Source organism: Gallus gallus, chromosome 3 (assembly GCF_016699485.2).
Source record: "Gallus gallus isolate bGalGal1 chromosome 3, bGalGal1.mat.broiler.GRCg7b, whole genome shotgun sequence".
Taxonomy (NCBI): Eukaryota; Metazoa; Chordata; class Aves; order Galliformes; family Phasianidae; genus Gallus; species Gallus gallus.
This window is the reverse complement of record NC_052534.1, coordinates 81148986-81176088: the sequence shown is the minus strand read 5'-3', so window position 1 is coordinate 81176088 and position 27103 is coordinate 81148986. Positions and strand designations below refer to the sequence as shown.

At 38.9% G+C, this 27103-nt stretch overlaps 1 protein-coding gene across 4 annotated transcripts; it reads right to left on the bottom strand.

Annotated features, from left to right (window-relative positions):
• Window positions 1-1363: 1363 nt before the first annotated feature.
• SLC17A5 (solute carrier family 17 member 5) lies at window positions 1364-27098 on the bottom strand. 4 transcript variants are annotated; one of them, NM_001031086.2, is made up of 11 exons: window positions 26862-27098; window positions 22841-23037; window positions 21236-21469; window positions 20656-20743; window positions 17910-17996; window positions 16562-16680; window positions 15542-15700; window positions 13661-13793; window positions 10158-10305; window positions 4814-4904; window positions 1364-2990 (listed from the first exon to the last, which is right to left on the bottom strand). In NM_001031086.2, the coding sequence occupies exons 1-11, from the start codon at window positions 26920-26922 to the stop codon at window positions 2853-2855; spliced, it is 1455 nt and encodes a 484-aa protein (NP_001026257.1). In that variant the 5' UTR covers window positions 26923-27098; the 3' UTR covers window positions 1364-2852. The 4 variants fall into 4 exon arrangements, with proteins under 4 accessions (NP_001026257.1, XP_040553118.1, XP_015140231.1 ...); XM_040697184.2 differs by lacking the exon at window positions 26862-27098 and adding an exon at window positions 26526-26740; XM_015284745.4 differs by lacking the exon at window positions 26862-27098 and adding an exon at window positions 25618-26592.
• Window positions 27099-27103: the final 5 nt, after the last annotated feature.

Below are 27103 nucleotides of genomic sequence, written 5' to 3'. Positions count from 1 at the left end.
GACCAGCTACAGAGGAAACATGCAGATGAGGAAGAACTATGCATGGAATCCCATATGGTAGTAAGAGCTATATAAGCCTTCATTAGTTTATCACTGAAAGAGCCTATGTAAATCAAGTAATGTTTTTGGGTGACTAATGCTTAAGACTTTAAGAAGTATGATTAAAAGTTGGCTCTCTTAGAACAAAGGAACAATGAACTGAAAAAAACAAACAGCAACAAAAAAAAAAACCCCAACAATCAGTTTTTGGCCTTTTTTTTTTTTTTTTTTTTGAGAAGAGTGAAGGCACTTTTCCAGGTTGAAAAAGGCCATAGTTCAGATCTCAGATCAATACTGAGAACATATGCTGTAGAATATTTTGCTAAGTGCTACTCCATCTGTTACTGACATCGGTAGAGCTTTGTATCGAATGTTCCATGAAATATTAAAGCAAAACTGTGTCAGAAGGAGACACTAAGGAGAAGCACCTGGCAGCACTAAGACATGCTCCCAAAGCAGTGCTTCAGTTTCTGCTTTGAAATGGGCACTATCTGTTTTTTGATACAACTTCCCTCATTCCAGGTAGACATCCTAATTAAGATGCTTGATGGAATGGAGAACACACCTTCTTATTCTGGTATATCTGTTAAGGAAATGCAGCAAAAAATAATCATTAAAGTTATTTCGGGGGGGGGGGGGGGGGGGGGGGGGGAAATGTCACCACAAGAAACTGCCCACTTTTAGTCAAGATCGTTTGTCATTGAGAACAGAGGCACTCAAAAGTCATTGGCACTTCTGAAAATACAGAACATGGGAAATGTTTCTGATCAGAGCTGAAACTGAATGAGGGGACTGTGCCAACGGGATCATGACAATGTGATAGAAACACCAGCAGCAGTTCTGTGCAGAAGAACTTGGGGATACTAATGAATGAAAAGCCCAACACAAGTCAGCAGTGTGTGCTTGCAGCTCAGAAAGTCAAACTGAAAGGATCAACTGAAAATATTTTGACACCATAAATTAACCCATATCTCATTTAACTTCTTCAGTAACCTTGACTTTAATAAGTAAAATAAATGATTAAAAAGCATAAACTTCTGTGGACACAAAGCAAAGTTACTATTTTTAATATAGTATCAGAAAGAAGATAGTACTCACTTGTAAAGCTAGACAAGAAATTCCTGAAGCAGGTAATTTCCCAGGAAAATATTAACCATCTCTTAATCCAGTTACCAATCTTGTTCAGAGCACTTAGAGGATGGCATTCTAACTTCAGGGAGATGGTTATTTTCAATGGATGCACACATCAATATTTGTTCCACTTACTGTGGAAATGCTAAAGATACAACATAGCTCTAACATACTCCCACTGAACAACCACTAATTTCATCTGAAGTTCACATTGTTTATTGTGGAAATGTCACAGACAAACAGATTTGAACATAGTTTCACCATCAGAGAACACGACACTTCAAGGAAGGTCAAAACAAAATGGCTCTTAAAGCTAAAAAGAAGAGGCAGATGCCATTTCCTAGAAATGAAGGAAGGTAGGCTCCACCGGAGCAGTGTTAGTACTGGGCTTTTCTTTAACACTGGTGGTAAACGGAAAGCCCAGAGCCCAGTGAGTTTTTTCTTTTTTACCTAATTGCTCCAATCCAGGAATCTTTGGCACAGGAATTTTCCTTCGCTTTGTGACTACAAGATAATTCAGCCATTTGTTCTTATCTAGGCCACTGTTTTAACAGACTTCATTTAATCCTAGTGTGGCATTTAATTGTATGTTGTGCAAAGAATGCTCTTGAGTGTCAAATTCTATGCTGACGGGAGACTAATAGCATCAGGATATTGCACTAGTTGTTTGTATTCTACTTTTACCCGACTAACAAAGCTATTGCAGAAGTGAACTGATTTTCCTTATTTATTCCCTACAATAGCCTTATTTTATTGCATTCACACTGAGAAGCTGACAAATACATATATACACGTGAAAGAAGAAATAATTCCACTGCACTGATTTTAACTGACAAGAAGAAGAGTGAACTGCCAAATTGAAAGTTATTATCACGTAAACGTGTCGATATTCTATTTCTAGTTCACTCTTGTGGTTTAAATCTAGACAGTGTACAGAGTTGCACATTTTTGAATAAAAATAAGGCCTATTTAAAAACACCTGCACCACAGAGAACAGTAACACATGGCTTTTTCTGTCAGTCACAGTCGTATATTTCACTTCCTCACTGCTCTGTATTAATAGTGAAGCTGTAGTCCTGAAACAGGGAATGTTTCCATTTGAAAACTTGTGCGTAAAACAGAGTAAAAATCAAGTGTGCATTTCTTAGACATCAATTAGAACACTAACAAAATAAAAGCTTACAAAGATTGTAGAAGACTAGAAATCTTTTAGCATTTTAAAAAGCAAAAACCTATCTATATCATCATGGAAATCAAGACGTTGCTTTTTGTGTACAATTATTTGCATGTCACTCCTCCTCACAGTGCTACATAATCACCTCGGTTTTTTCCTCTTATTTCAGTATCAGCAAATATCTGCCTAAACATTAATATAGAAAACATTAATTAAAAACGGGAAGGAAATGTATCTTAGCACACTGATTTGAAACACCGTCTCTGATCATACATTTGATATCAAGTTCTAGCATGAAACTATTCAATTTAACCTAAGTAGCCTCTCATCTGGAAATAGCACGCACACACACATTGTCAAATGATTTTCAGTACAAAAGATACACAGATAAAATAGTTTAACTTAAAAGCTCTGAAGATTCCTAGGCATCAGTTGGGAAGGCACTTTTCTGGTCACGTAGTTCTAGCACATTGGGATTCAGCACAGCTTTGGTATTTCAATGTCTCCTTCAGTTTCTATGGAAGTGATAACCGCTGACTGCCCAGTCCTGAACTTCTCCACTTGCAAATAATGCAAAGAAAATTGCTCCAAATAGATTAATGGAAGCAGCAATATAGAAAACTGTCTGCCATTCTCCCACAGTATTCTGTCAAAAAGAGGAATTAAAAAAAAAAAGAAAAAGAAAAAGATGCAGTTAATTTGCAGCTCCACGCTCAAGAAAAAATGTATTTTTAAAAGAGATGCTACATGCCTTCCCTACTTAAACATAAATGATATGAAATGTGACTTCATAGCAACATGACTTTATAAACAAATTATCATTTTAGTCAACTAGTCATCTTACATAGTCAACATACTTCTGATAGGGCTGTCTTTCTGGATCAGATGATCACCTGAGATGCACAGCCTTCATATCTAAATTCACAGTTGCATGAAGACTCTGCAAACTCAGAGAACATTACTGTAACAAGAAACACGTCCTTGCTTTCTGGTCAGATGACCCAGGAGCTGAAGTAAGCAAAGCAGTAACATTCCTAATCAGTACAGTGTCTCTGTTCCAGAATGGTAATTTTTTTTTAGCCATATATGAATTTTACCCAAACCAGACAGCAAAGAGCTGTGTTTTTAGTAACAAAGAAGCTACATATACAGATGTCTTAGGGAGTTCGTTTGTTTTTAACTTTTATTATTTATTTATTATTACATAAGGAGGCTGAGGGGAGACCTTATTGCTCTCTTCCAATATCTTAAAGGTGCTTACAGCAAGAGCGGGGTTGGTCTCTTCTCACTGCTGACAGGATGAGGGCCTCAGGTTGTGCCAGGGTAAGTTTAGGCTGGATATCAGGAAACGCTTATTTACAGAAAGGGTTGTTAAGCACTGGAATAGGCTCCCCAGGGAGGTGGTTGAGTCACCGTCCCTGGATTTGTTTAAAAACTGTTTGGATGTGGTGCTCAGGGATATGACTTAGCGGAGGGTTGTTAGGTAAGGTAGCATGGTTATGTCATGGTTGGACTTGATGATCTTTAAGGTCTTTTTGAACCTGAGTGATTCTATGAATCTATGATTTTTTTTTATAACAGATGTATATTCTACTAAAACCATAAATGATCTTACTACAAAAAACAGAACAATATCAGAGCAGTGCACTATGATGAGAGGAAAAGCAAACAAAAAAAACCCAACACAAATAACGCCACCACTTGTTATGAATTTGGAAGAAGCTGATTTGTTTGGATTCACACATCAATTAGTATTTTCATATTATTTTTAAGGAAATGACTGATTACCAACTCCAAAAGTTTATTGGTATCAATAAACTTACTTTTCACTTTTGCTTAAAATGTTTTAGAAAAAAATCATGTAGTTTATTTAGAAAAGTATTCAAATACCTTTTCGCTCCTGCTTTCTCCTTTAAATCACTCTTTGTCTGACTAAGCAATCTTGGAGGTCAGATTGAATGCTGTTTAATTTAGAAGCAAGATAGCGCAGCATAGAGCATCCTAGTCACACAAAGTACATACAAAGGGGTGCATTATGAAAACTACACATTTGAATCTACTTAATGGCTCATCTGACAAATGCTGACTTTACAACTCCCAACCTCATGTGAGAGAACAATTTCAGAAAACAAGTAAGAGCTTGTCTTATTTTGCTGCAATAATACTACAACTGTCTTGTCTGGTTGGTTTTAGCAGAATCTGAACACGTCATAAAAACGTCCATTTTATTCCTAGAGAATACAAGAGCTGAATCACTAAAACTTTAAAACCTCACACAGATCTTTGTACTTTTATTTTTCTCATCAAGGTTAGGAACTAAGGCATTCGCAGGAACAAAAGAACACAACTTGCACGTATACGCCAAATATAACTTAATGACTGCAGACTTGAGAGCAGAGGATTGCCATTCAGTGAAGATAAAAATAGAGTAATACAGAAAAAAAAAACCCAAACAGTAAACTGACTTACATTATGAGTGAGGTTCTTAGCAATAACTGGCCCCACCATTCCTGGGATAGTAGCAAAAGAATTTGTGATCCCAAGAAGAATTCCAGCATATCTGTAAGGGAAATTAACAACACTGCTTATGAACTTGTCTTGCTGATCAGTCACAGAAATAATTTTGCCTAATTGGATCACACAAGTTTCACCCTGATCTCACATGCAAGTTAAAACACAAGTGGGAATAGGTTGTTTCTGGTCTAGTAACGTCTCTGACACTTCATGACATATGTCTCCATTTTCCAGGGCCAGTTAGGGAATTAACTTGAATTACTCACACTTTGCTTAGAATCCATAATCCAAAAACCACATCCCCTTTGCTAAGCTACAAACAAACAGCCTGGAACGGATCCACCAGAAAAGTTAAAAAAGAAACACTGCGTGCCTTGAAGTGGAAAGACAACAAAGAATATGACAGAGCACTGCTTGGCAACAGTAAGAGATGCTTCAGGTAACACTGCCAAAAAGGCAATTATCCCTAATCTGGATGGATATCCCCACTACACTACAGAGCGGTGTTCTGAAGGCAAGAGTTCACAGAGCTCTGCACCAGTCCTTCCCATCAGCTTTCTGTGGGTCACGGCCAATGGGAAACACATCTGACTCAACCTGTTCTACTTGTTGCCATTCTTGCAGCTCCATTCTGAGACTTCCTGCTCCATGAACATTCTGCTTTAGCACACACGTGCATGCACATGCACCAGTGGCCATAAAAACTTGCTGGGAAAAAAAGTGGTAATGTGCTCAATATCCAAGTCTCAACACCTCATCTCTGTGCAATTAAACATAGAACAGGAATGTTGCAATACCAAAAAGTCATGTTTGAAACAGCAGCACAAGCACAGACTTGTCACAGGCTCAAGAGAAAAAAGAGCTAGACATTTTACATCTGAGCTCAGTCTTCCAGCCACCAAAGAACAGATTCCTGTGATTCACATCTTCAAGGTAGGTTCGTTATTTGAACAATTACATAAGACATTATTATCAGTTGTAATTTACTACAGGAAAACTTCAACAGACTCAAAAGGTGGGCCCAGGTGAGTCTAATGAGGTTCAACACAACAGAGCGCAAAGTTTTGCACTTGGGCCACAGGAATCTCAGGCATATATACACACTGAGAGAAGCAATCCTCTGCCCTGCAGAGAAGGACCTGGGGGTCCTGGTGGATGAAAAACTTAACATGAGCCCGCAGCGTGCTCTTGCAGCTCAGAAAGCAAATGGTACCCTGGGCTCCATCAGAAGAGGGGTGGCCAGCAGGGGCAGGGAGGTGATTGTCCCTCTCTACTCTGCTCTTGTGAGGCCCCATCTGGAGTACTGCATCCAGGCCTAAGGCCTCCAATACAAGAAAGACAGAGAGGTGTTGGAGAATGTCCAGAGAAGGGCCACAAAGATGATCAGGGGGCGGAGCACCTCCCCCACAAAGACAGGCTGAGGGAGCTGGGCTTGTTCAGCCTGGAGAAAGGAAGGCTGCAGGGTGACCTCATTGCAGCCTTCCAGTACCTAAAGGGAGCCTATAAACAGGAGGGGAGTCAACTCCTTGCAAGGGCAGATAATGGCAGGACATGGGGAAATGGTTTTAAGTTGAGGGAGGGAAGATTTAGGTTGGATATCAGGGGAAAGTTCTTTACTGTGAGAGTGGTGAGGTGCTGGAACAGGCTGCTCAGAGAGGCTGTGGATGCCCTGTCCTTGGAGGTGTTCAAGGCCAGGTTGGATGGGGCCCTGGGCAGCCTGGTCTAGTATTAAATGTGGGGGTTGGTGGCCTTGCATGTGAAGCTTGATGATCCTTGAGGTCTCTTCCAACCCAAGCCATTCAATGATTCTGTGAAAGTGGAGATCTCTCTCAGGTACTGCTTTCAGCTGTTCAGAGTGCAATGGCTCTAACAAAGCTTTAACATTTTATTTTCTGGAATAGGGAAATTCAACTACACATGGTTATAACAGGTCGTGGTGTGTATCCAGCCCAATAGCATTACAAAAACAGGTGTTTTTCCTGACAAGAGTCAATTATCAAGCCTATTTGTTGACTTGCCTTGAAAGCCTGCCATGCTCCAAACTGATACATACTGCTACGTATTTTAAATTGAGCTCCACTCCTGTAATTAAATTATTATTATTTTATTAAATAAATGAGCAGGTAACGTGTATCTCTCTGAAAGTTCTTAATATGCTTTCACAAACCTGAATGTGAAAATGCGAAAAGCTTCCTTTTAAAGCCTTTAAATAGAACCAAACACATATTGTCTTCATCGCCTTTAAGCACTACAGCACTGCTAATACAAATTTTCAAAACTAACCAGAGCTTAATAGTTTCTCTGGTCTTTGTAGATGTTTGACAATTAACTGCTGGCTAAATGCCTCTGTTATTGCCTGCTGTTTCTGACATAGGTTGCATTTTGATAGCACTTCATGTTTAACACAGATAACAGCAATACCACTCCCTCAGCACAATGAACACTCCAATATGAAACAGGAAAGAAAAAGTGACACATCTATAGAGCAAGACTAATAATAAGCTCTTGGTTGAAATCTTATGGCATAGTGGTCTAAGCAAATTCAAATTGACTTGCAGACCAGTCTAGACATTCAGAGAGCTAGAATAGGAAGTCTCAGTAGAACGATCTCACCCCTCTGCTCCTCACTCAACAATTCAGTCTACTGATGGCGTCATAAATGTGTGTTAAAAAACAAAACCACAGAGCAAATATTTTTCTTTCTCCAGCATCAGTATTCTCATCCATTATTTTTTCCTGAGAATATAATCAGTATTTCTTTGGTGTAACACAAATTTTAGTACCAAGAAAGGACCCTTTGCTATTCTAGTCAGCTTACCTTAAAAAAAAAAAAAGCAAACAGGAATCTAAGTGCATTTTGAAATTGCTTTGAATCACTTCTAGTTATTCTAATATGTTTTAAAGGGAAAAAAAAAGTATCAAGTTCTGGGTAAACTCTTAACAGAGGTTTCTTTTACACTTTCATGCATAACCTGTTTTGAGATTTCCACAGCTATGTCACTCCTTTGACCTCAGTTGGAAATGCCTGTCATGGCCATTTCATCCAGGAAAGCTCAGACATTCGCAAAAAGTTAAGTAGGGGGAAAAAAGCTTTTTAAAAATTATTATTATTTCATCTTAGACTTTCTGGTATTTCTGCATTTGAAGACTTTTTTTCCTATGACTTTTATTACAAGGACATGCCCTTTCCCTTCTGTCTTCATTTGGGCTTATTTGCCCCCAAGTGAAAGCATACACGTCCTTAATACAGAATCACTGATTTCAATAAAACAGTATCTACACTGGCCACATTCCTGGCCAGTAAAGCTTTCCTCTCTTAACTTCTGCATCTTATTCAATTGTTGCAAGCAGAATTTTAACCAACCCAAGGTCTTTTGCGTAGCACTTTTCACAAGATCAGTTTATTTACACAATGCTCTTAAGAGATAGAGGTCACAGTGTGATACACATCCTGTAAACTGGGAACGAAAACATAGGCCAACAACATACGCACCTACTGAATGACTGATTTGAGGTCCTCAGGATTTCACCTGAAGAATATTTAACAACACTGTTCTTACATTCAAAGCACAGCTCTTACTGACTTTGGTCAAGACTTAGTATTTTCATTTTTGCAAACTAGATTTTAGAGCTTGAAGAGACATACTCAGAAAAGAAGTGATAAATTAGCTAGGCCTCAGTTAGCGTCACTGGGTCCAGCATTAGCTCTTCAATAGATATTTTTTAAGTTCAGACTCAAGCTGCTGCAGATTCCCTTTACATATTATGTTGGTCTGAAACACCTTCACGAAGAGCCCATCCCTCTTTATAACTAAAGAACACTTAGAAGAGCAGCTTCCTGAAGTCATAGGGTTTAAACAGACTATCACACAAGAGTTTGACCAACTTACTACATGCAAACTCTGTGACAGAGCAATGAAAGGAATGAATTCCTGGTAACATTCAGCTACCTTAAATGTGACCCTTCCTTTCTTCTGTAATGCTCAGCCTCAGCCATTACATGCTAGAAAAGGTAGAGGGCTTAGGAACAGATGCTAGTTTTCCCCTATAAACACAAAGAGATATGCAATGCACAGACACAAGGAGACAAACCAAAACTGCACAGACATCCAAGTTCTGCCATTAAATAACTCACAAAAGTAATGTTTTTTTGCCTTTAATGCTTATATTTTGTGGTTTTAAATACAGACAAAATCCTAGCCAGTGTTTTACATTTTTAGCAAAGTTAAACTTGCAACAAATGCTACATTATGGCCCCATAATATGCCAGGAATGGTGCTTTAACTAGATCTTCTGTATTCATAATTCAATTTGATATGCAACAAAGCATCACAGATGCTACTCTTCATACTTTCCTGTTCGATTCATTGTAAGCAGCGTTTACAGCTGGATACTGGTGCCTTCTTTCTTGCTTCCTACCTCATTTAATCTGCCAAGATTAATCCAACTGCCACTATTTCATATACCTCTCTTCAGTCAAATCTTGTCCATCCCTGTAGGCCCTGCACCTTGGAACTGAGGTATCCTATAACTGGCCCAGTTCTTAAGGATTTTTTATAGTTAAAATCTCTAAATTTTTTTTTCCTCTCTGCTCAGAGAGAAACTATTTTCATCTCACACATTAGTATATAAACACTCTTCATTGGTCATGAAGTCATTTGATCTTGCTCAGACCCAAGTACTATATCAAACAGGTAAACTAAAAACAGAGGAAAGTACTGGACTTTCACTACTTAGAAGTTCCAAAGAAGATACATGTATCTGTGCTTTTCAGGAAATTGGTGGATCAGTCAGGTTCTGAATTTGTAACGCGAGAGAAGATTCAAACTGAAGGCCAGCTTTTCATCACTTAGAAGTAATAGTACATACAGGATTCATCACCTAGTGATAACAGGTCACCTACTCCAAATATACTTTTAACACCAGTATAGCAAATATGATTTTCAAAAAAATTTTGCCTGAATTACAGGACTTAAAACGGTTGACTCGTGTTAAAGTTTGGTAGTTCTGATAGAAAAGTTTTGAAGGGTGAACCACTTAGTAGGAAAATATGCTAGTAACAGTGCAATTCAACTAATATCATGAATCAAATAGTGCAAAATCCTGGTAAATATAATTCCAGCAATTACTTATTATTCCTGGATCAAAAACTGAGTTATTCTAAGGTGTTCATACCACATCTTCTGCCAATACTTATTCCCCCCCCCCTTTCAAATACAAGCTCCTAGGCACACTAGGAACACAGAAGAAATGATCATAAATTTATCCAATCAGTAACAAGAGCTTCAGCAATACTTACGAAGGTGCTATGTCCAGATGGTTGATGCTGTAACCAGATGTACAGAACCCTCCTAGTGTTGTTGATATGGTCACAAAAGCAACAGCCAGCTCATAGTTGCATCCTATGAACCCAGCCGCTACTAAGAACACTGCAGGTCCAATCATTCCTTTAAAACAGAAATTTTACAATCAAGGGACTTTATGCCAGAATAGTAACATGTTCTGAGCTGTGTGTACATACAATCTCCAACACCACCTAGCGCACAGAATCCAGCACTGCACTGAGTGCATTACAGTAACCAGCAAAGAAGAGCAGATAGGTTGCAAACCTCTGGCGGTCTCAGGAGACATTGCACAAACCAGAAAGATCCTACTCTGGCTTGAAAGAACAAACTTCATCTGGAAAACCAAAAATCAATGGATAGTGAAAATAACTTTACAGGTTCATTTTATTTATCATTATATAAATACTAGAATTTGCACTGAGACTGACAGGTGAACAATGCTCTGTGAGGAAATTATTCCCATTTAAGTCTGTTTCAGGAGCCAAAAGGGACTTCTGCAAATCATAATAAAGTAGAGCTGGAAGATTTCATATAAATACATACATGCATAGCTCTCCCACACACATCTTCTAGAACGAGTGTCATGTTTAATATCTGAACATCTGGTATGTCTATGCCAGAGCCTGCTGTACATCTTAAAGAACCAGGCTAGCTTTTGAGACTTAGAATCATAGAATGGCCTGGGTTGAAAAGGACCACAATGATCACCTAGTTTCAACCCCCTGCTCTGTGCAGGGTTGCCAAACACTAGACCAGGCTGCCCAGAGCCACATCCAGCCTGGCCCTAAATGCCTCCAGGGATGGGGCATCCACAACCTCTCTGGGCAACCTGTTCCAGTGCGTCACCACTCTCTGTGTGAAAAACTTCCTCCTAATATCCAACCTAAACCTCCCCTGTCTCTGTTTAAAACCATTCTCCCTTGTCCTATCACTACCCACCCTCGTAAACAGCTGCTCTCCCTCCTGTTCATATGCTCCCTTCAAGTACTGGAAGGCCACAACAAGGTCTCCTCAGAGCCTTCTCTTCTCTAAGCTAAACAAGCCCAGTTCCCAACTTCAGGTACTGGAAACAATTTAGATGCCATCATCCTTTCTGCAGGTAACTTTGGCACCCCATTTCCCCATACCACAGCTGGCTAGTTATATGCCTTCATCACAAACTTCAAAACCAGCTCCAAATACATGCCAAAGAATGTTGGCTTCATCACAACAGTGGGCCCTTAAGAGCCCACTTTTTCCTTGAACAACAGCATGTTTTCCCCTTGCTTGTACAGACACAGATGTGAGGCCCTGCTGTAAAACCAGTTCACCAGAACTGAACAGGTCTATGAAAACAGAAATACTTGAGAGTTTATTAGAAGAGCTGCTTTAAAGCAAGCAACTCAATGAGCAGGATTGAAGAAGCAGAAAATTGAGTGCATTGATGGACGTACATCAAGTAGGTGGCAACTTGCGTGGATCCTGTGCCTGATCTTTCCCCCTTTCCTTCTCTTGTAATCAGCTATCAACTTCTCTCTCTAAATACATCCTTTTATTCATTTTTAGTAAAGGCTTTATCTTTCTGACTTCAGATCACCTCTCCTTCCCATCAGTCAAGACCACTTTGTTTTTGGATTCTGATTTGTCTTTTCACCATGGTAGCAGCTATAAACCTGGCAAGTGTATTCCCATTCAGTTATCTAAGTTTTTAATAAACAAAACACTGAGCAACACGGGCTCATGTGGAATGATATCATCTCTCAGTTAGAGGATATGTTTGTAATAATGATGTGTTTTGGCCTAAATTAAACTTCTGGCTATCTCTGGTTATTTCTTTCTCCAGTATGTCTACTCCATTACAAAAAAAAAGACAGGATTTACTCTTGATGAATTCATGCAATGTTCTCCCCATTCCTTTTTCCTAAGAGTATCCACACTGACAGTAAGGTTTATGTTTCTCTGACGACTGCAATTACTAGCAATGTTTTTTTAGGTTTTTTTTTAAAGAAAAAGATAGTATTTATGATGCTCTTTTTCTGTTCATTCTCACAAGACAACTGTAAAACTTCAGACGCTGCAGGCTATGTTCCCAAGTATTGTAGCAATTCATCATTGTCTTGCCCACTAGAATACACACCTCAATCTTACAGTCACCTCAGTTTTTGTTATTTATTCTAGACTAACTCCTTTAATTTTGTCAATAATCTTTCTTCTGAAGAATCAGAGAAGGCACTAAATATTCCACCCACCTCTACATTTATGATCTAGTAGCAAAGATGGCCATGTTTGATGTAGACTGTCAACTTGCTAAGATTACATTTAACATGAGAAGTCGTGGCAGCTAGGGACAACACATCTGAATGATCACATTCACATAAAGTCAAAAAGTTATTCCTATTTGGAAAGTAATTACTACTTCAAATAAAGGGGCAGTTTACATCAACTTTTGTCTTATCACATTTGCTCCAGCTGTTATTACCTTTTATTATAATGCTACAGAACTTAATATATTGCAGTCCTTAGGTTACACTTCATGATAGTTTTAGGAAATTCACCAAACTGAATTCTCTCTTGCCTTCTTAATCACTGATATTAAGTGCACATAAATGCTACATTGTTATTGAGGAGTTCAACACTCCTCAGTAGGAAAATAAACACATTCCAATTTTTTTGGGGGGGGGAAAGGTAAGAGCAGGACAGATTGTGCATTGAATAAAAGGAACATATTGCTCAAAGTCATCAGCCCAGTAGCACCATTAAAACAGCCTGTATTTTCTGTATCTGAACCACTATTGAAATAGGACACACTGCTGTTTCTACAGTGGTACAGTCACGGCTCTGTTTTTAAGTCATGCTCACCACCACCAGAGTTAAAAAAAAATGAAAAAGTGTAAAATCTACTAGTATTTCTGGATTTCTCACTGTGACTTTAACTAATACCCTTCTCTATACTCTCATTCCCTTTTAGAACCCTTTGTCAGAAAGAGTACCAGAAAGAGTACCAGTCGGGATTTGATTTACTTGCTTTAATTTTTAAATATGTATGTCCAGTATTTCTATGGTCAGTGGAAAAGTCAGAAGGAAAAAAAAAAACCCTTGGTCTGAGGACTGGGCAGAGTAGAGGGTAAAGCATGTCCACCAGTTAGAACAGCACTAAACATTACAAGACAAATTATATCCACCAAAGGCAGTCAGAAAAGAGTGAGTGAGGCTTAAGACATGGGAATTCAAAGGAATACTATGTACTAGAAAACAAGGTGATGCCAGATTACTAACCAAGCAAGTAGATGCCTAGACACTCTGCAGTTCTTCTTCCACACTCTATGAAATTAATACAATTGAAGAGCAGCTCTTTCTCAAGCCACATACAACCTTGCCTCATCTCACAGCAAACTACCACACTTCTCTCTCAAAGCTTTAACTTTTCCCAGACTGGTCCCATGATGTGTTCCTAACTAGAGACAATCCTTGCACTTACCTATTAGGGTAAAACATTTGCGAACACAAACAGTGGAGAAGTTCTGTTTTTCTCGTAAATGATCAGCAATTTGCCCAGACAGAATTATACAAAGCCAGCAGCCAAAATAAGGTAGCGCAGATAAAAAGCCATTCTGTTGAGATAAAAAGAAAAGACTGTTAAAATACTAAAATGACAATTCAACGTGCTGAAAAATAATTTGATTTGGAGCATTAAGAAAGTCTGAGTCAGGAGTGTCAAGACCATCTATCTACGCAACTACAGTTGGTTTTACTAGAAACCTAAGGATAGAAAAGACAAAGCATTTTAGTTAGGTATATAAACATATACACATATGTTCCACTCTATCAGCATTCAGATACACTGCCTGCTGGATTTCAGTGCTAAGCTTTCAAAAGCAACAACTAAAATTCTGAAAAAATATAAGATAGGCTCAGTAACAACAACAAAGAAGCAACGTAATGCAGCACTGTGCAAAGATACAGCATTGTTTTTAATGGATCCATTTATTATAGGATGAAAACTGGTAGATTATGCAGTTGCTGCTATGTAGTATTTTAAACCACTGCCACTTGCAACTAAACGTGTTGCAGAAAAGCTAGTCCAGCTCTATCATGCAAAGTAGTTTGTTTTGTTTTGTTTGCTTTTTTAAAGTGTCACAACAGACAGTACCATGAAGTCACTCCAAGAAGGAGAAACATAACCCTTAGACATAGGAAATCATTTAACAGCAGAACCTGTTGGCATTTAATACAGTGAAGCCTGACAAATTACATGCATTGAGTGCTGTGGTAATACACACCTTTAATAGATGCTTATTCAGGTACTCCCTCAGGAGGCATAATAAGGAACCTAAACAGCAACTTCAGCTATTTTTTTCCAGTCATTTCGTAGCAGGCTTTACTGCAACCTTCTCTTATAGATACTGCATCTTTTCCTCCCACGATTGTTGGAAACACCTCTTTCTTGCATAGTGTGCATTTTGCTCACATAAACCAGTCTCACATTAAACCAGGAAAAGACTACGATAAGCTTCATGAAAGCTCTGAGGACCTTTTTACCTGAGCAGTAGCAGCTTTTCCATGTACTGAAAACACTATCACTGAAATTTTCTTATTAAAAGCAAAAAATTTCCTGCACTTCAGTTTTTGCCCAGTTAATAATTTCACTTAAAACAATTTCAATTTCATTGAAAAACCATTCTTCTGGTTTTTAAGTCTATAGTTTTGTTTCACCCCATCTACCTTGTTAAAGTAAGGTATTTAACCTCTGCTGCTCACTGAAGAAAGAAAAAAGTAATTATTTGGAAGGGGATTCAATCAGACTGAAGTGTTATTTTCCACACCCCCTCCTTAAAACGCTTATGATGCCATTTATCCAATGATACATTTAATTTCCAATTAAAAGGAAAATAGTACTTTTCATGAGTGAGCAAAAAAGTAGATAGCATTTCTGAAGCTATAAAATAAGCTATAAGTTTTGAGGCAATCATGCAAACCAAGTAACAGAAATATGGGGCTTTTTATATAGTTACTGTTTTGTAACAGAAATAGTCTTTTTTTTTTAAATATACTTATTGTTTTAAATACATCTTCAAACAGAAAAATGATCCAAAATGCTATTGCTAAGCTAAATGTCAAATAATTTCTGAAATGCAATGGAAATTTCAATGCAGATAACCCTGTAGATGTAGCTGCTTAATTATGGGGAATTATTTCACCATTTCCAAATTAAAAATGTACGTTAAATGTTTTCTTAAACAGGTTAATATAGAAACTATTAATTATAATTAATGATTACAACTATATAACTACGTATAATTATTACATCTATATAACTATAGTTAATTATAGTAACTATTTTCTTAATTATTTATCTCACCTCCTGCGCATCAAACCGCAGGATTTCCTTCATGTATGTGGGCAAGAGTGTGAGAAGTGTATAGAAAGTCCAATTATAGGAGAAATGGGCTACAACGATAGCCCAGAGTGGAAGTGACTCCAGTATAGGTCTCCAGGGAACAGATTTCTGTGTAGAAAGCTAGCAAGCAGGAAAGAAGAGAAAGAATTAGAACATCATGATGAACTTTTAATGCAGATGCTGTTATCCTACTCAAACCTACGGTGATCCCTCATTCAGAGGGGCACAATGTGAGTTCACAGCAACAGATGAATTAAGCAGCAAAGATGAAATTACTGTGTTACTTTCTCACTAAAGATATACTCATGCATATTACTGCTCTGCTATTAATTACTGCAACTTAAACCAATCACTTTTACGCTCTGTAATGAGAATTCTCAAAAAGTATGTAGATATAACATATGCCTTCCCTTACCATGATTTGTTGCCTCTTGTTTTTACCATAAGTGATTAAATATTTAAAGTCAGTCCTCATGCATTTGGCTGAATCTTTCCTACTCAGTCCTAAATATTAACTCAGACAACTTCGCAGCTTAGAAACGTGTATTCCCAGTCATAGGAATAAACTCATATGTGTGCTTTAGGAATTGGCTCATAATAGCATTTCCAAAACGTTTTCTCTGCAAATAGTAATCTCTCTTTTTTTCTACCATAGAAGACAAATGTTGAAAACGTTGTTTTACAAATTTTAAAAGACATCATACAAGCCTATTTTCAGTATTAAGAAAGCTCACGTTGTATTACTTGTCATTAAAATAACATCACAGTAATAGCTGTGACAAAAAGCATTATTACAAATGCTTTGGTAGATTACCAATTTTTCTGATTTACACAATTGCACTGCATTTTTCTTTTCTTTATATATTCTGTCCTTATCTCAGATTAATGATGTTTTTCTGGACATCAGAGCATTATGCTAACAACTATACTTGTGATTTATGTTATTACTTAAGTAAACATGATTACAAGAATGTGCTGTACCTGGTCTTTTAAAGAAGAAAGAATATATTCCCTTTCAATACGTGAAATACTCTTGTGAGTTTCTGGTTTATCGCTAACCAGCCACATCCAGAAGAAGAACCACAACACACCCAGTGCACCTGTTATTGGAAAAAGATGGATGAAGAGGTGTAATTAAAAACAGAATCAATTCTATTGAGTGAATAATATCCTCAGATAATTTAGAAAAAAATAATATCTGTTAAAATTATATTACAGGATTTGGGAAAACCTACTCTCTACTTACAAACAGTAGCTCCCCCAAGTGGCTTAACAATACAGTAAGTAGTAAAGGATGACTACACAGGAAAGTGATGTTTGTTCTTTTTTTTTGTTTCGTTTTGTCCTCCCCTCTAGGAAGTGCCTTGTAGAGCAAGGAAAACACATACGCACACATACTGTATTTTTATCTGTCACATAGAACAGCCACAAATTCCTCACACAGAGGAATTTAATCTCAAATAACCCTTAGCATGCATACGTACAGAGTATCACTATATATAGCTTAACTGATGTACCAGCATTTCTTTTCATTTTAAGCAAAACTTCCAGAACTATCATTTGAAAAAGTTAACTTTTCAATAATCAAGCCAAATTGACTGTATTTTTACTTAACAGCCAGTGTAACTTTTTTTTCATTTTGTCTAGTTCTGTTTCTTCTTTTTTAATTACACAAAAATCAAAGCATGTTTTGATGAACAGAGTGTAAGCTTTCTGTTTTATACTGATTCTTTTCCCTATGCAGAACATGAAACAGCTTAGAAATGTAAATAGGCCAATAAAAGATATCAGTTTGATCTATGACATGTTATCAGAAAATTTATTATGTTTGAGCTCCTTCTAGAACATAGCTCACAGTAAACATGCTATGCTTTGCATTTTGGACATTCTTTCAGAGTTCCTGCGACTGCTAGAGAGATTTTACACACAGTCTCCATTTAAAGCAGCAGTAACTTTTCACATGTTATTTCATGCGGAGTAGAAATTCACTCCTGGGATTAACATTATTAACTCAATTTCACACTTCAAGGAAGAAATTCCAGCCTGTTATTTCTGCATGGAGGGAATGCTGAAAACATTTGACTTGTACCAGCTTTTGTCCAACTCAGAGACATCTTTGCCTTTGGAAGCAAAGCTTACATATCCACGCAAAGGAATTCACTTGCTTTAAATATCTCTAACTTCCCAGGAGGAAAAGAAATGACAGCCCTACATGTCAAACATGTTTTTTAAAATAACTTAAAATAAGTTCCATACAAGAGGTAATAAATGATATACCATGCCTTCCAAAAAGAATATGGATCATATCTTTAATAATAAAAACCCTTACCAAATATGTAAAACACGTAAACCCAGTTCATATAGTAGCAAATTAAACCAGACAGTGGCAGAGAGACAACAGTTCCCAGCTGTGCACCTAGCAGAAGAAAGCAAATCAAAGTGTAAAAACAATCATTAGTTCATCATTAGACTCTTTAAGTGTTTTTTTTCACTTTTATTTTATTTTCCTGCAAGAAATCACACAGGTAAGATTTGCCACTACCACTAGAAGACTGCCATTTCATCACCTGAAGGAAAATGGCACAACAAACTGCTTTGTAGACTCCAAAGAAATGGAGTCACAAACATCCAAAATAACAAGCAAAGAACAATTAAAAAAACCATTCCTGACGTTCACCTCCAAACAAGTGGTGGACACAATGCATTCAAAACAATACAACTCAATCAACAGACACTGCTGAGGAAGCTGACCGCAGTCCAATTAAGGACTTCAGAGGGAAGGAAGGGGAGGAAATAATATTCTGACGTTATGTAATTAATTTGCATTGGTTATAACTCCTACTAGCAGCACTGAAACAGAAACGCTAGAAACAAGAGCCAGAAGGCATCCATATAGCCAGCAGGTTCTAACTGCACAGTCCCTAAATTTGGGTGTGTAAGATCAGGCAAAGAAGGGAAAGATGAGCAGATTCCACTTCAGATATCAGCAGGAAAGAGCAGCTCTTGAATCATAATTGAAGAAGTATCATGGAAAGGGTGGAGGTGGCACCCATACTGTTTACATACTTAGGAACACCCAACTGGGGACAAATATTAAAGCTTATCTCTTCATATTAATTATACAATTTCTTTTCCAAATCTAATCTAATTTCAGAAAACATTAGATTATGTTAATATGTTGGCTGCTTAGATGTCATCTTTTTGGAACAGTTCTTGTTCAAGGCAGAAAGCTTCAACCACAAAACAACAAAAGCAAGTACTTTGTTAAATACCCATCAAAATAACAATTACATGCAACTCAGTCACACCCTTCCTAGGAAAGTCAATACTATCACGACTTGCTAAGCTGCAGACCACATGACTGCCAACCACAGAAATGTGAGGAAAAGGAAACACTTTGCTAAGATTACACAAGATGCCTTATCCACCCATGCCTGCTTACTATCAGTTGTTCAAGGCCAAGGTCTCTTCTCACACTTTGGAATGCTAAAGCTAAAAGCAATAAGTCTCAATCCCAGATCCTTGCTCTCCACTTCTGTCTGCTGGCTCTCACATGCAGACTTATTATTTTAAAAGCAGATTAAATTCACTAGTGTGGGAGAAAACATACAAAAAAGAGAAGAAACTGATGCCCTAGGTAGGTTAAAGTGGCTCATGTGAGAGTCTGATGAGAGCCTGAAATAGCATACAGGAAGGAATGAAGCATGTGGCTAGGAGGGAAGTGTGAAAATGGGAAGACGAAAGGACTAAGGCTTCATTCCTGCTGGCACAAGTGAGCTACCAGACTCACTAGAAACTGCAGCTGGTGCTTACATGACATAGCCCTGTCTTCTTGATGAAGTCCAGTTCCAAGAAGTAAGCTGTCACAGAATTAACACTAACAACAGAAAGTTAAACAAGCCATTAATTGAATTTAAAATTTGTCACCCTTAGAGAAGAAACATATTTGGACTGGTAAATTCAGAAAACTACATTTTTCACTGGCTACACACATAGTGGATCGAGTACTGTGTCAGATCAGTGAAACTTGAAAACAGAAGAAGGCTCAGTGGGTTTGGGCAAAAGCAATGCACCCATGAAGCTCAGGGAATAATGCAGGGTGTGATTGATTAGAGCCATTGTAAAATAAAAGACAATAAAAAAATCCAAAAGCTGACTATCTCAACACAAAGGGGACTGGAGGGGACTTGCTTTTAACAAACAGCCGAGTCATCAGTTGAGTAGATCAATTGATAGCGTAGATGTTTTTCTCTACCAGCACATGAATGTCTGTCCCTTTTAGATAGCTAGGCCAGCACCAGGGGAGTGAATACATGACACAGTTCAGAGTATAAAAATTGAATAATCTAGAAAATAATTTCAAAAAGAGCATCAGGCTTGAGCTGGCTTCAATGCTTCTGCTTCCCAGCAAGTGGAATTGCCAACATCATGACCGTGAGCATATACAGATAAAGGGAAATCACACTGATATTGTGATTAAATTGAGTATTGTAACTTCTATACCTTGCAAAATGTAAATTGTATCTGTCTTACGTTCTCAGCATACGCTGTAAATCAAAAGTTCTATGTAACATCAAGTATCTTCAAAGAAGTAAATTTTCTACAAAACATTACATCCTTCACACATAGAATGCCTAAAAAGAACATGGTACTGATCTCTGAGTTTCCAACAAGTAGCTGGAAGCATTACTGAGAGCTTCCCTGAATCCCCCCAGAAACACTTTAAAAAAAAAAAAAACCAAACCAAAATCTATATCCTGTGATTCTGCCCTATTTTGTTTTTACTATTGTATCTCCTTTGTTCACAGTATCTTCTATTAATCAGCTTCACAGTAACTCTTTGCGCTATTTGATACTGCAGCTTGAAGTTTATACATCATTGCAGATGAATACCTTTTCTCAAGGCTATAAAAGCCATAAAAAGCGAAGATGAATGCAAAGCAAGATTTAATTCAATGCTATGCTTTCCAGATTAAATCCTGATTAAAACTAATAATATAAATCCCTTTAAGTCAATCCTCCCTGTTATGGCAGTAAAAACGCATAATCCTGTTATTAGCGTGGGAATTTCTCACCTGCATATGAAATACTAAGGAGCTTGCTGCGTTCCAGGGGAGGAGCCCAAGAAGACCACATTGAATGCATAGCTGGGAAGGTAACACCCTAGATAAGAAAGAATCAATTCTCTTAAAAAGTAGCAGTTTTATAACTTCTTTCAAGTTTTCATGTTTCAAACTGTATTTCATTAAAAAGGGGTAGTAAAATGTGTTAGGCTTTTGTTTAGAATGAAACCACTTGGGGAATAAAACAAACAAACAAACAGCATGCAGTGTATGAGAATCAAGAAGCAGAATCAATTTCTTCTACTTTTGATTCTGTATATACTGGAAAAGCTGCAAGAATACAAACAATACTCTTTTGAACTCCTGGGTTCTGACTAAATAAGGATAGATAACTCTAGTTTTGTCTTAAGTGTCCTTATAAATAAAAAATAAGGTGTATTTGTTAATCATTCTAAAAGGTAAAATTAAGCTACTCCAAATAAAATAATCCATATACTGCTACAGCATACTAACATTCACAGGGTCTAATTACTATGATTTGTCGATACATTATTCAGATATATTTTCAAGTTACATAGAGAAAAACAGTTACCTCTCCCAGTCCTTCCAAGGCTCTGACAGCAATGAGGTAGCCAACTCCCAAATCTGCAGCTAATGGAGTAAGCAAGGTGAACACAGAGGTACCAAAGATGCCAAACCCCAACAAGAGCTTCCCTCCAATTTTGCTTGCAAGATATCCACCTGGAATCTGAGTAATGATATAGCCATAGAAAAAAGAACCAAGGATCCATCCCTGAGTATCAGCATCCCAAGAATATTTTTTCCCCTAAAAAAAAGAAAACAAAACCCCAAATACAGTAAGTTCAAAATAGTTTCTCTGACAATATTTTATACAAAGTCAATTCCCTTTTTAATTCTTCATACCTAAATCACAAATCTTTCGTGGCTTCCCCCCTAGGGAGGCAATCAAAGTTGCATTGAAAGCTAATTCAAGTAGTTTACATTGCACAAACATATCTAGGCCAACTACAGAAATCATCACAAGTTCTCAGATGATTAACCCTTTCTGAGCTATAAGCAACTTGGTTAAGTGATACAGGTACTGGTTAGTGGGATGTGTCTACAGGAGCATGGATCTCACTTCTGTATCACAGTGTGGACATTTTGTCACTCTCTGAAAAATGGATTTTCCTGCAGAAAATTTACAGAGAGAAAAGCAAGCAAAGAGATGCAGATATCTAAATTTAAAATGAAGAAAGAGCAGACAAGGACAGGACACACAGAGATATGTGGAAGAACAGAATAAGGGTGGCAGAGTGAAGGTAAGTCTAGCAGACCAGGCAATAAAGGCACAGATAATTGAGATAAGGAAGTTAGTGTCAACAAGAGGACGCCAAACATTGCCCAAGGAAGTGATTTTGAAGTTGGGGATCACTTCCAAAAGCCCTCTAAAAGAGCAGCATCCATTTCACAGAAGTAATGAGAGAGAAACTTCTTCCCATTCAGCACGTGGTTATAATTTGCTCACAATAAATAATAAATGACCTCTAAACAAACAAAATGAAGGCAAGAAGAGGGTGAGACTGCTCATTAATAAACTTAATTATGATGTGAGATCTATGTAAGTCCAAATCCACAAAACCTTTTTTCCTTTTCTTTTCTTTTTTTTTTTTTTAGTGTAACTTTTCACAGCTAAGAAATGTGATTTTAGGGATTACTGCATAGGAAGTCAAGAGATGAAAGATATAAAGACGAGAGCCATGATCTGGGAAGGGGATCAAAGAAGCGAGGGAAAAAATATTGCAGATTAATTTGTAATAAAATTTCATGCCATCAAGACTGTGTGGAAAACAGATAAATACAGAGAGTGATGTGAGCTCTGACGCACACGTAACACTAATGGTTGATCACTGGCATATAAAAGTGCATCATAATAGATCTATAAGGTCAGATCAGCCAATTTGTAAAGAAGGGCAAAGAAAGGATATGCATTAAAAAACAACCATGAGCACAGCACTTCTAAATCTGGTTATTTAAAGACATTACATTTCAGATTTGCTTTAAAAGAACCACTGTAAGGGCCATCTGGTACAGATAAGCCAGTTCTCCTGTCATTTAAGAATGAGTCACCTATTGCAAACTTTATTAAAAACAACTTTATGTGCTACATTTCAGAACAACATGCTTGAGACCTCACCGTTGTGTTGCGAGGAACATTTATGGTGGAGGAATGTTCTGGACACACATTGGAAGTTGTATTCTTTGCTAAGCTTGTGTTAGGTTCCACCATGTCCACCAGAGCAACGCTTAGGTTCACACGTAATGCATATAGAAGGAAGAACCCAAAAAAGGCCAGCAGTGCCAGATTGTAGCGAGCTGAGCAGCATGCAGGGACTGAAATGAGAATAAATAAGAAGGTTTTGTTTTAACACAACCTAACAAACGAGAAAACAAAACAAAAAGCAACAACAACAACAACAGAACAAGTGAGAAACTTCTTTCTTTACTAATCTCAGAAATCTATGGATTAGAAAAAAAATAAATAAAGAAAAGTTGACTGCTCCAGTCTCAAGGGGCATATCAACAGGGACAGAGGATCGGGGTAGAAAAATATCATCCATTTTTCTGTTGGAGTGCAAAACAAAAGTAATTCTGGCTACGGGTGGCTATGTACACAAGTGTAGGGGCTGCCGTGGAAGTGTTGGATTAGAAATGTGGATTTGAAAGCTCTCTTGAAAATACAGTAATAATTACTCAAATCGAAATTTCATGTAAAAATAAAAAAAACAACAAACCAGCAAACAAACAAATAAACAAAAAAAAAAAAAAAAAAAAAGAGAAAGACCAGTGAGAAGCTTGTTATGTAACTGAAAAAAAGTCATAGAATCATGAAGGTTGGAAAACAATTACTAAGATTATCTAGCCCAGTTGTCAACCCATCCCCACCATGCCCACCGAACCACATTCCTCAGTGCCACATCTACATGTTTCTTGAATATCTCTGGGGATGGTGACTCCACTACCTCGCTGGGCAGCCTGTGCCAACGCCTTACTCACTGTTTCCACGAAGAAATGTATCTACTATTCAACCTGAATCTCCTCTGGTGCAACTTAAGGCCATTATCTCTCATGCTATTGAAAATGGTTCAGAATGCACAGCAACTCTTATGGTAGCATTACAGAACAGCCAATGAGATTCCAGATAGTTTTCTAGGACAAGTTTTCCTTCTGTAAATTTGTTTATAAAGAAATGTGCATTTGCTAACAACTGCCTAAGTGAGAAAACTTGCAGGAAATCCAATAGCAAACACTGCCAAGGCACTGCAGAACAGCAGCAGTTCCCAGATGCCCACTCTTGCCCCTCCAACCCTCAGTTGAAGCTTTCAAAGGAAAATAGGTTTTAGATTCAGCATTAAACTTGTACTGTGGCATTAAGATGACTATCAGCCGTTTATGATCAGCTTTCAGACTTTGCACTGTCACGGGTATCGATTTCCTCTAATGGTAGAACACTGCAGCATTTGGCAGAGATTACCCACCCATGCCAGGAAGTTTGGAGCAGAATCAAGCTGCATCTTGGCCAGCACATCACTGCTGGCCACAGGGAGGCTGCACACAAGCAGACTTTGCAGTTCTGCAGATACTTATTGTAAACAGGGGGTGCCCGAACCTACCCAAACGTTGAATTGTTAAGAAAAGCCATGAATTTAAAAATAATTACAGGGTAGATCTTCCCCTGGTGAGGAAACTATGGTGGAAATAAAAAAAATATATAAGAATACAAAATTCAGGAAAGACTGGTGATAGCACTTATAGATACTGCAACAATTTATAGCAACTGTTTCTTTAACTATTTAGCATTGAAATGCTGAATAGAACAGAAGTAGATCTATGAACAACAGGACTGAGTAGAGCCCAATGTGCAGCTGCAGCATGTCTCTTGACTACATTTTCTGATCTGCAGTAAGAAGCAAAAAAACATTCCCTGTGGACAAGATATCTAAAGATTCTTATCACAGAAACAAGGAACCCTTGGTTGTAGGGGCACCAATAGAACCTTCCTACAGAACTATAGTTCTCATGAAAGTTGTAGAATGCTCTCATTTTTGAGGCCTCTATCCTTGATCAACTTTATCTGAAGTTCACTATTGTTAATGCAAGTTGTTAAAAGGACAGCAAGGCAGTATTTGTTCTTTCTTTAGTAAATGAGTAACATGATAGGCTGCTAAGCAAATACATAAAGCATCTCCCAGACCAACACTAATGACAGGAGCAGCATTTGAAAAATAGGCTTATCTCTCTTTTAAATGATATAAGTGACAGCAGCCAATACTTTATTGCTTGCTTTACAAAAAAAAAGGCACCAAGAGCAGGAAGCGCTTACTGCACAAAAACAAGTTGAGCCCTTCATTGCCCTTTATTGTTGTTTAAAATGCAATTTCCTTTAAATACAAAATGTATAGTCTTCAGATTAGTAACACTGAACAGAATCACATGAAGAGCTATTTAACCTTCCCGTTGTTGTACCTGTGTTAGCTGGGGTTACACAATAACAACAGAAGGTTTAATACCATACTGTGCTGTAACCTTCCTCGGAAACACAGGTTAATTGGAATGTCCATTATTCTACCCTCTTACTGGTATATGCTCCAGAGAGCAAGCTCCACAACATAAATATGTAAGAACTTTAAGCCACTAATGTCTTTTTTTAATTCCTGCTGTATCACAGAAGTCTAATGAACACACAGATTTATAAGGTTGAAATAAAAGTCTGCTAAACTATTGCTTCCATATCTTCCCACTGAGTATATCTGCAATACTTGAGAATATGAGGTCACATTAAAGGAACAGAAGATTCGAGAAGATTCTAGATGTGTTTCCCAAGGTTATGCACCTCCCCAGGACATCACCATACTCACTGGCAAAGGAATACTGCCATCACCCCCCAAAACTTCACAGTGTTGAAGATCTTACCTTGACTGGCAGCCTCAGGTCCTACATCTAGGGATAATGCTGATTGTAGGGGCATGTTTTAGAACACTGAAGCTATAACCGAACAAGAGTCTTACATTGCAGAATTAGGTCTACACTGAAGGTCGCATGGCAGTTATAGGAAGTTGCTTTTCTACCGCATTTTCCTTTTGGGTGAGGTGCATCACAATGGATTGTGCAAGCCCAGGAACATATTGCTTTGGTAAACGACCTGAACTCTTAATTCCCCCCGCTGGCGCTTTTCAGTTGTTTTGCTGTACTATGTATCTCAGAAGCACAAACAGTGAAGGAACTCAAAGCCTCACAGCTGTCTGTACAGCCTGTCCTGGGAGAGCTCACAGAATACCCTGATCTGCCTCAGCTCGTGTGGGCCCTGACCTTTAATGATCCTCTTCTCACTTTCATAGAGTCATAGAATTGTTTGAGTTGGAAGGGACCCTTAGAGGTCACCAAGGCCAGCTCCCCTGCAGTGAACATTGACAGCACAGCGAGATCAGGTTGCTCAGAGCCCCGTCCAGCCTGACCTTGAACACCTCCAAGGACAGGGCATCCACCACATCTCCAGGCAACATGTTCCCATGCTTCACTATCCTTGTAAAAAAAACTCCTTCCATATATCCAATCTAAACCTCCCTTCTCTTAGTTTGAAACCATTTCCCCTTGTCCATACACAGCTAAAGAGTACATCCCGTTCTTTCTTAGAGCCTCCCTTTAGATCCTGAAAAGCTGCTCTCAGGTCTCCCTGGAGCCTTCTCTCCTCCAGGCTGAACAGCTCCAGCTCTCAGCCTGTCCCCTCAGGGGAAGCATTTCATCCCCTGGATCAGTCTTAGATTTTATCCTCCTGCTGTCTCCCACACGCCCTCCTCTGCCCCCCACTGCCAGCTACCCGCCTTAGTCACGCTCGGTCTTGAAGGTCTGCCGCACCCTCAGCAGCTCCCGGCAGCGAGACCCGCGCTCAGGCGGGCACTACCGCTGAGCAGGCACCGACCCGAGGCAGCTATTTACGTGCAAAGGAAACCACTGGGATGCATCTCCCTGTCACCGCGCTGAGAACGACCCTCCTCTCCCTGTAAGGACGGCGGTAGGGGCCCGGCCCGGCCAGGCCGAGCCGAGCCCAGCGGGCGCCATAGCAACGCGACGCCGGGGAGGTGCGCCCCCTGCCGGCCCTGCGGCGGGGCACGGCCGGTGGCGGCACTGCCCGCGGTGCCGCCGCCCGCGTATCTCACCCGTGCCGAGCTGGGACTCCTTCAGCAGCGGGGTGCGGTCTTCTCTTTCCTCGGGCTCCATCTCGCTGCTGCCCGCTCCGTGCAGCGCGCCCAGCGCCAGATCGCCGGCCGCCACTGCAGAGAGGCCGGACCGCGGCTGACAGCGCCGCAGCCCACCGGCACTGCCCCGCCGTGCCGCGCTGCGCTCTGCCCCGCTGGCGCCGGGCAGCGGCCGCCGCAGCCCGGTGGTCACGTGACGGGCG

Coding starts and splice junctions, on each gene's coding strand:
- SLC17A5 (NM_001031086.2), bottom strand. CDS start 26,922: ATGGAGCCCGAGGAAAGAGAAGACCGCACCCCGCTGCTGAAGGAGTCC. Junction 23,038..26,861: donor GGAGTCCCAGCTCGGCACGG/GTGAGATACGCG, acceptor TTCTCATTTCAG/TCCCTGCATGCTGCTCAGCT. Junction 10,306..13,660: donor CAAATGTTTTACCCTAATAG/GTAAGTGCAAGG, acceptor TCTGTTTTAAAG/GAATGATTGGACCTGCAGTG.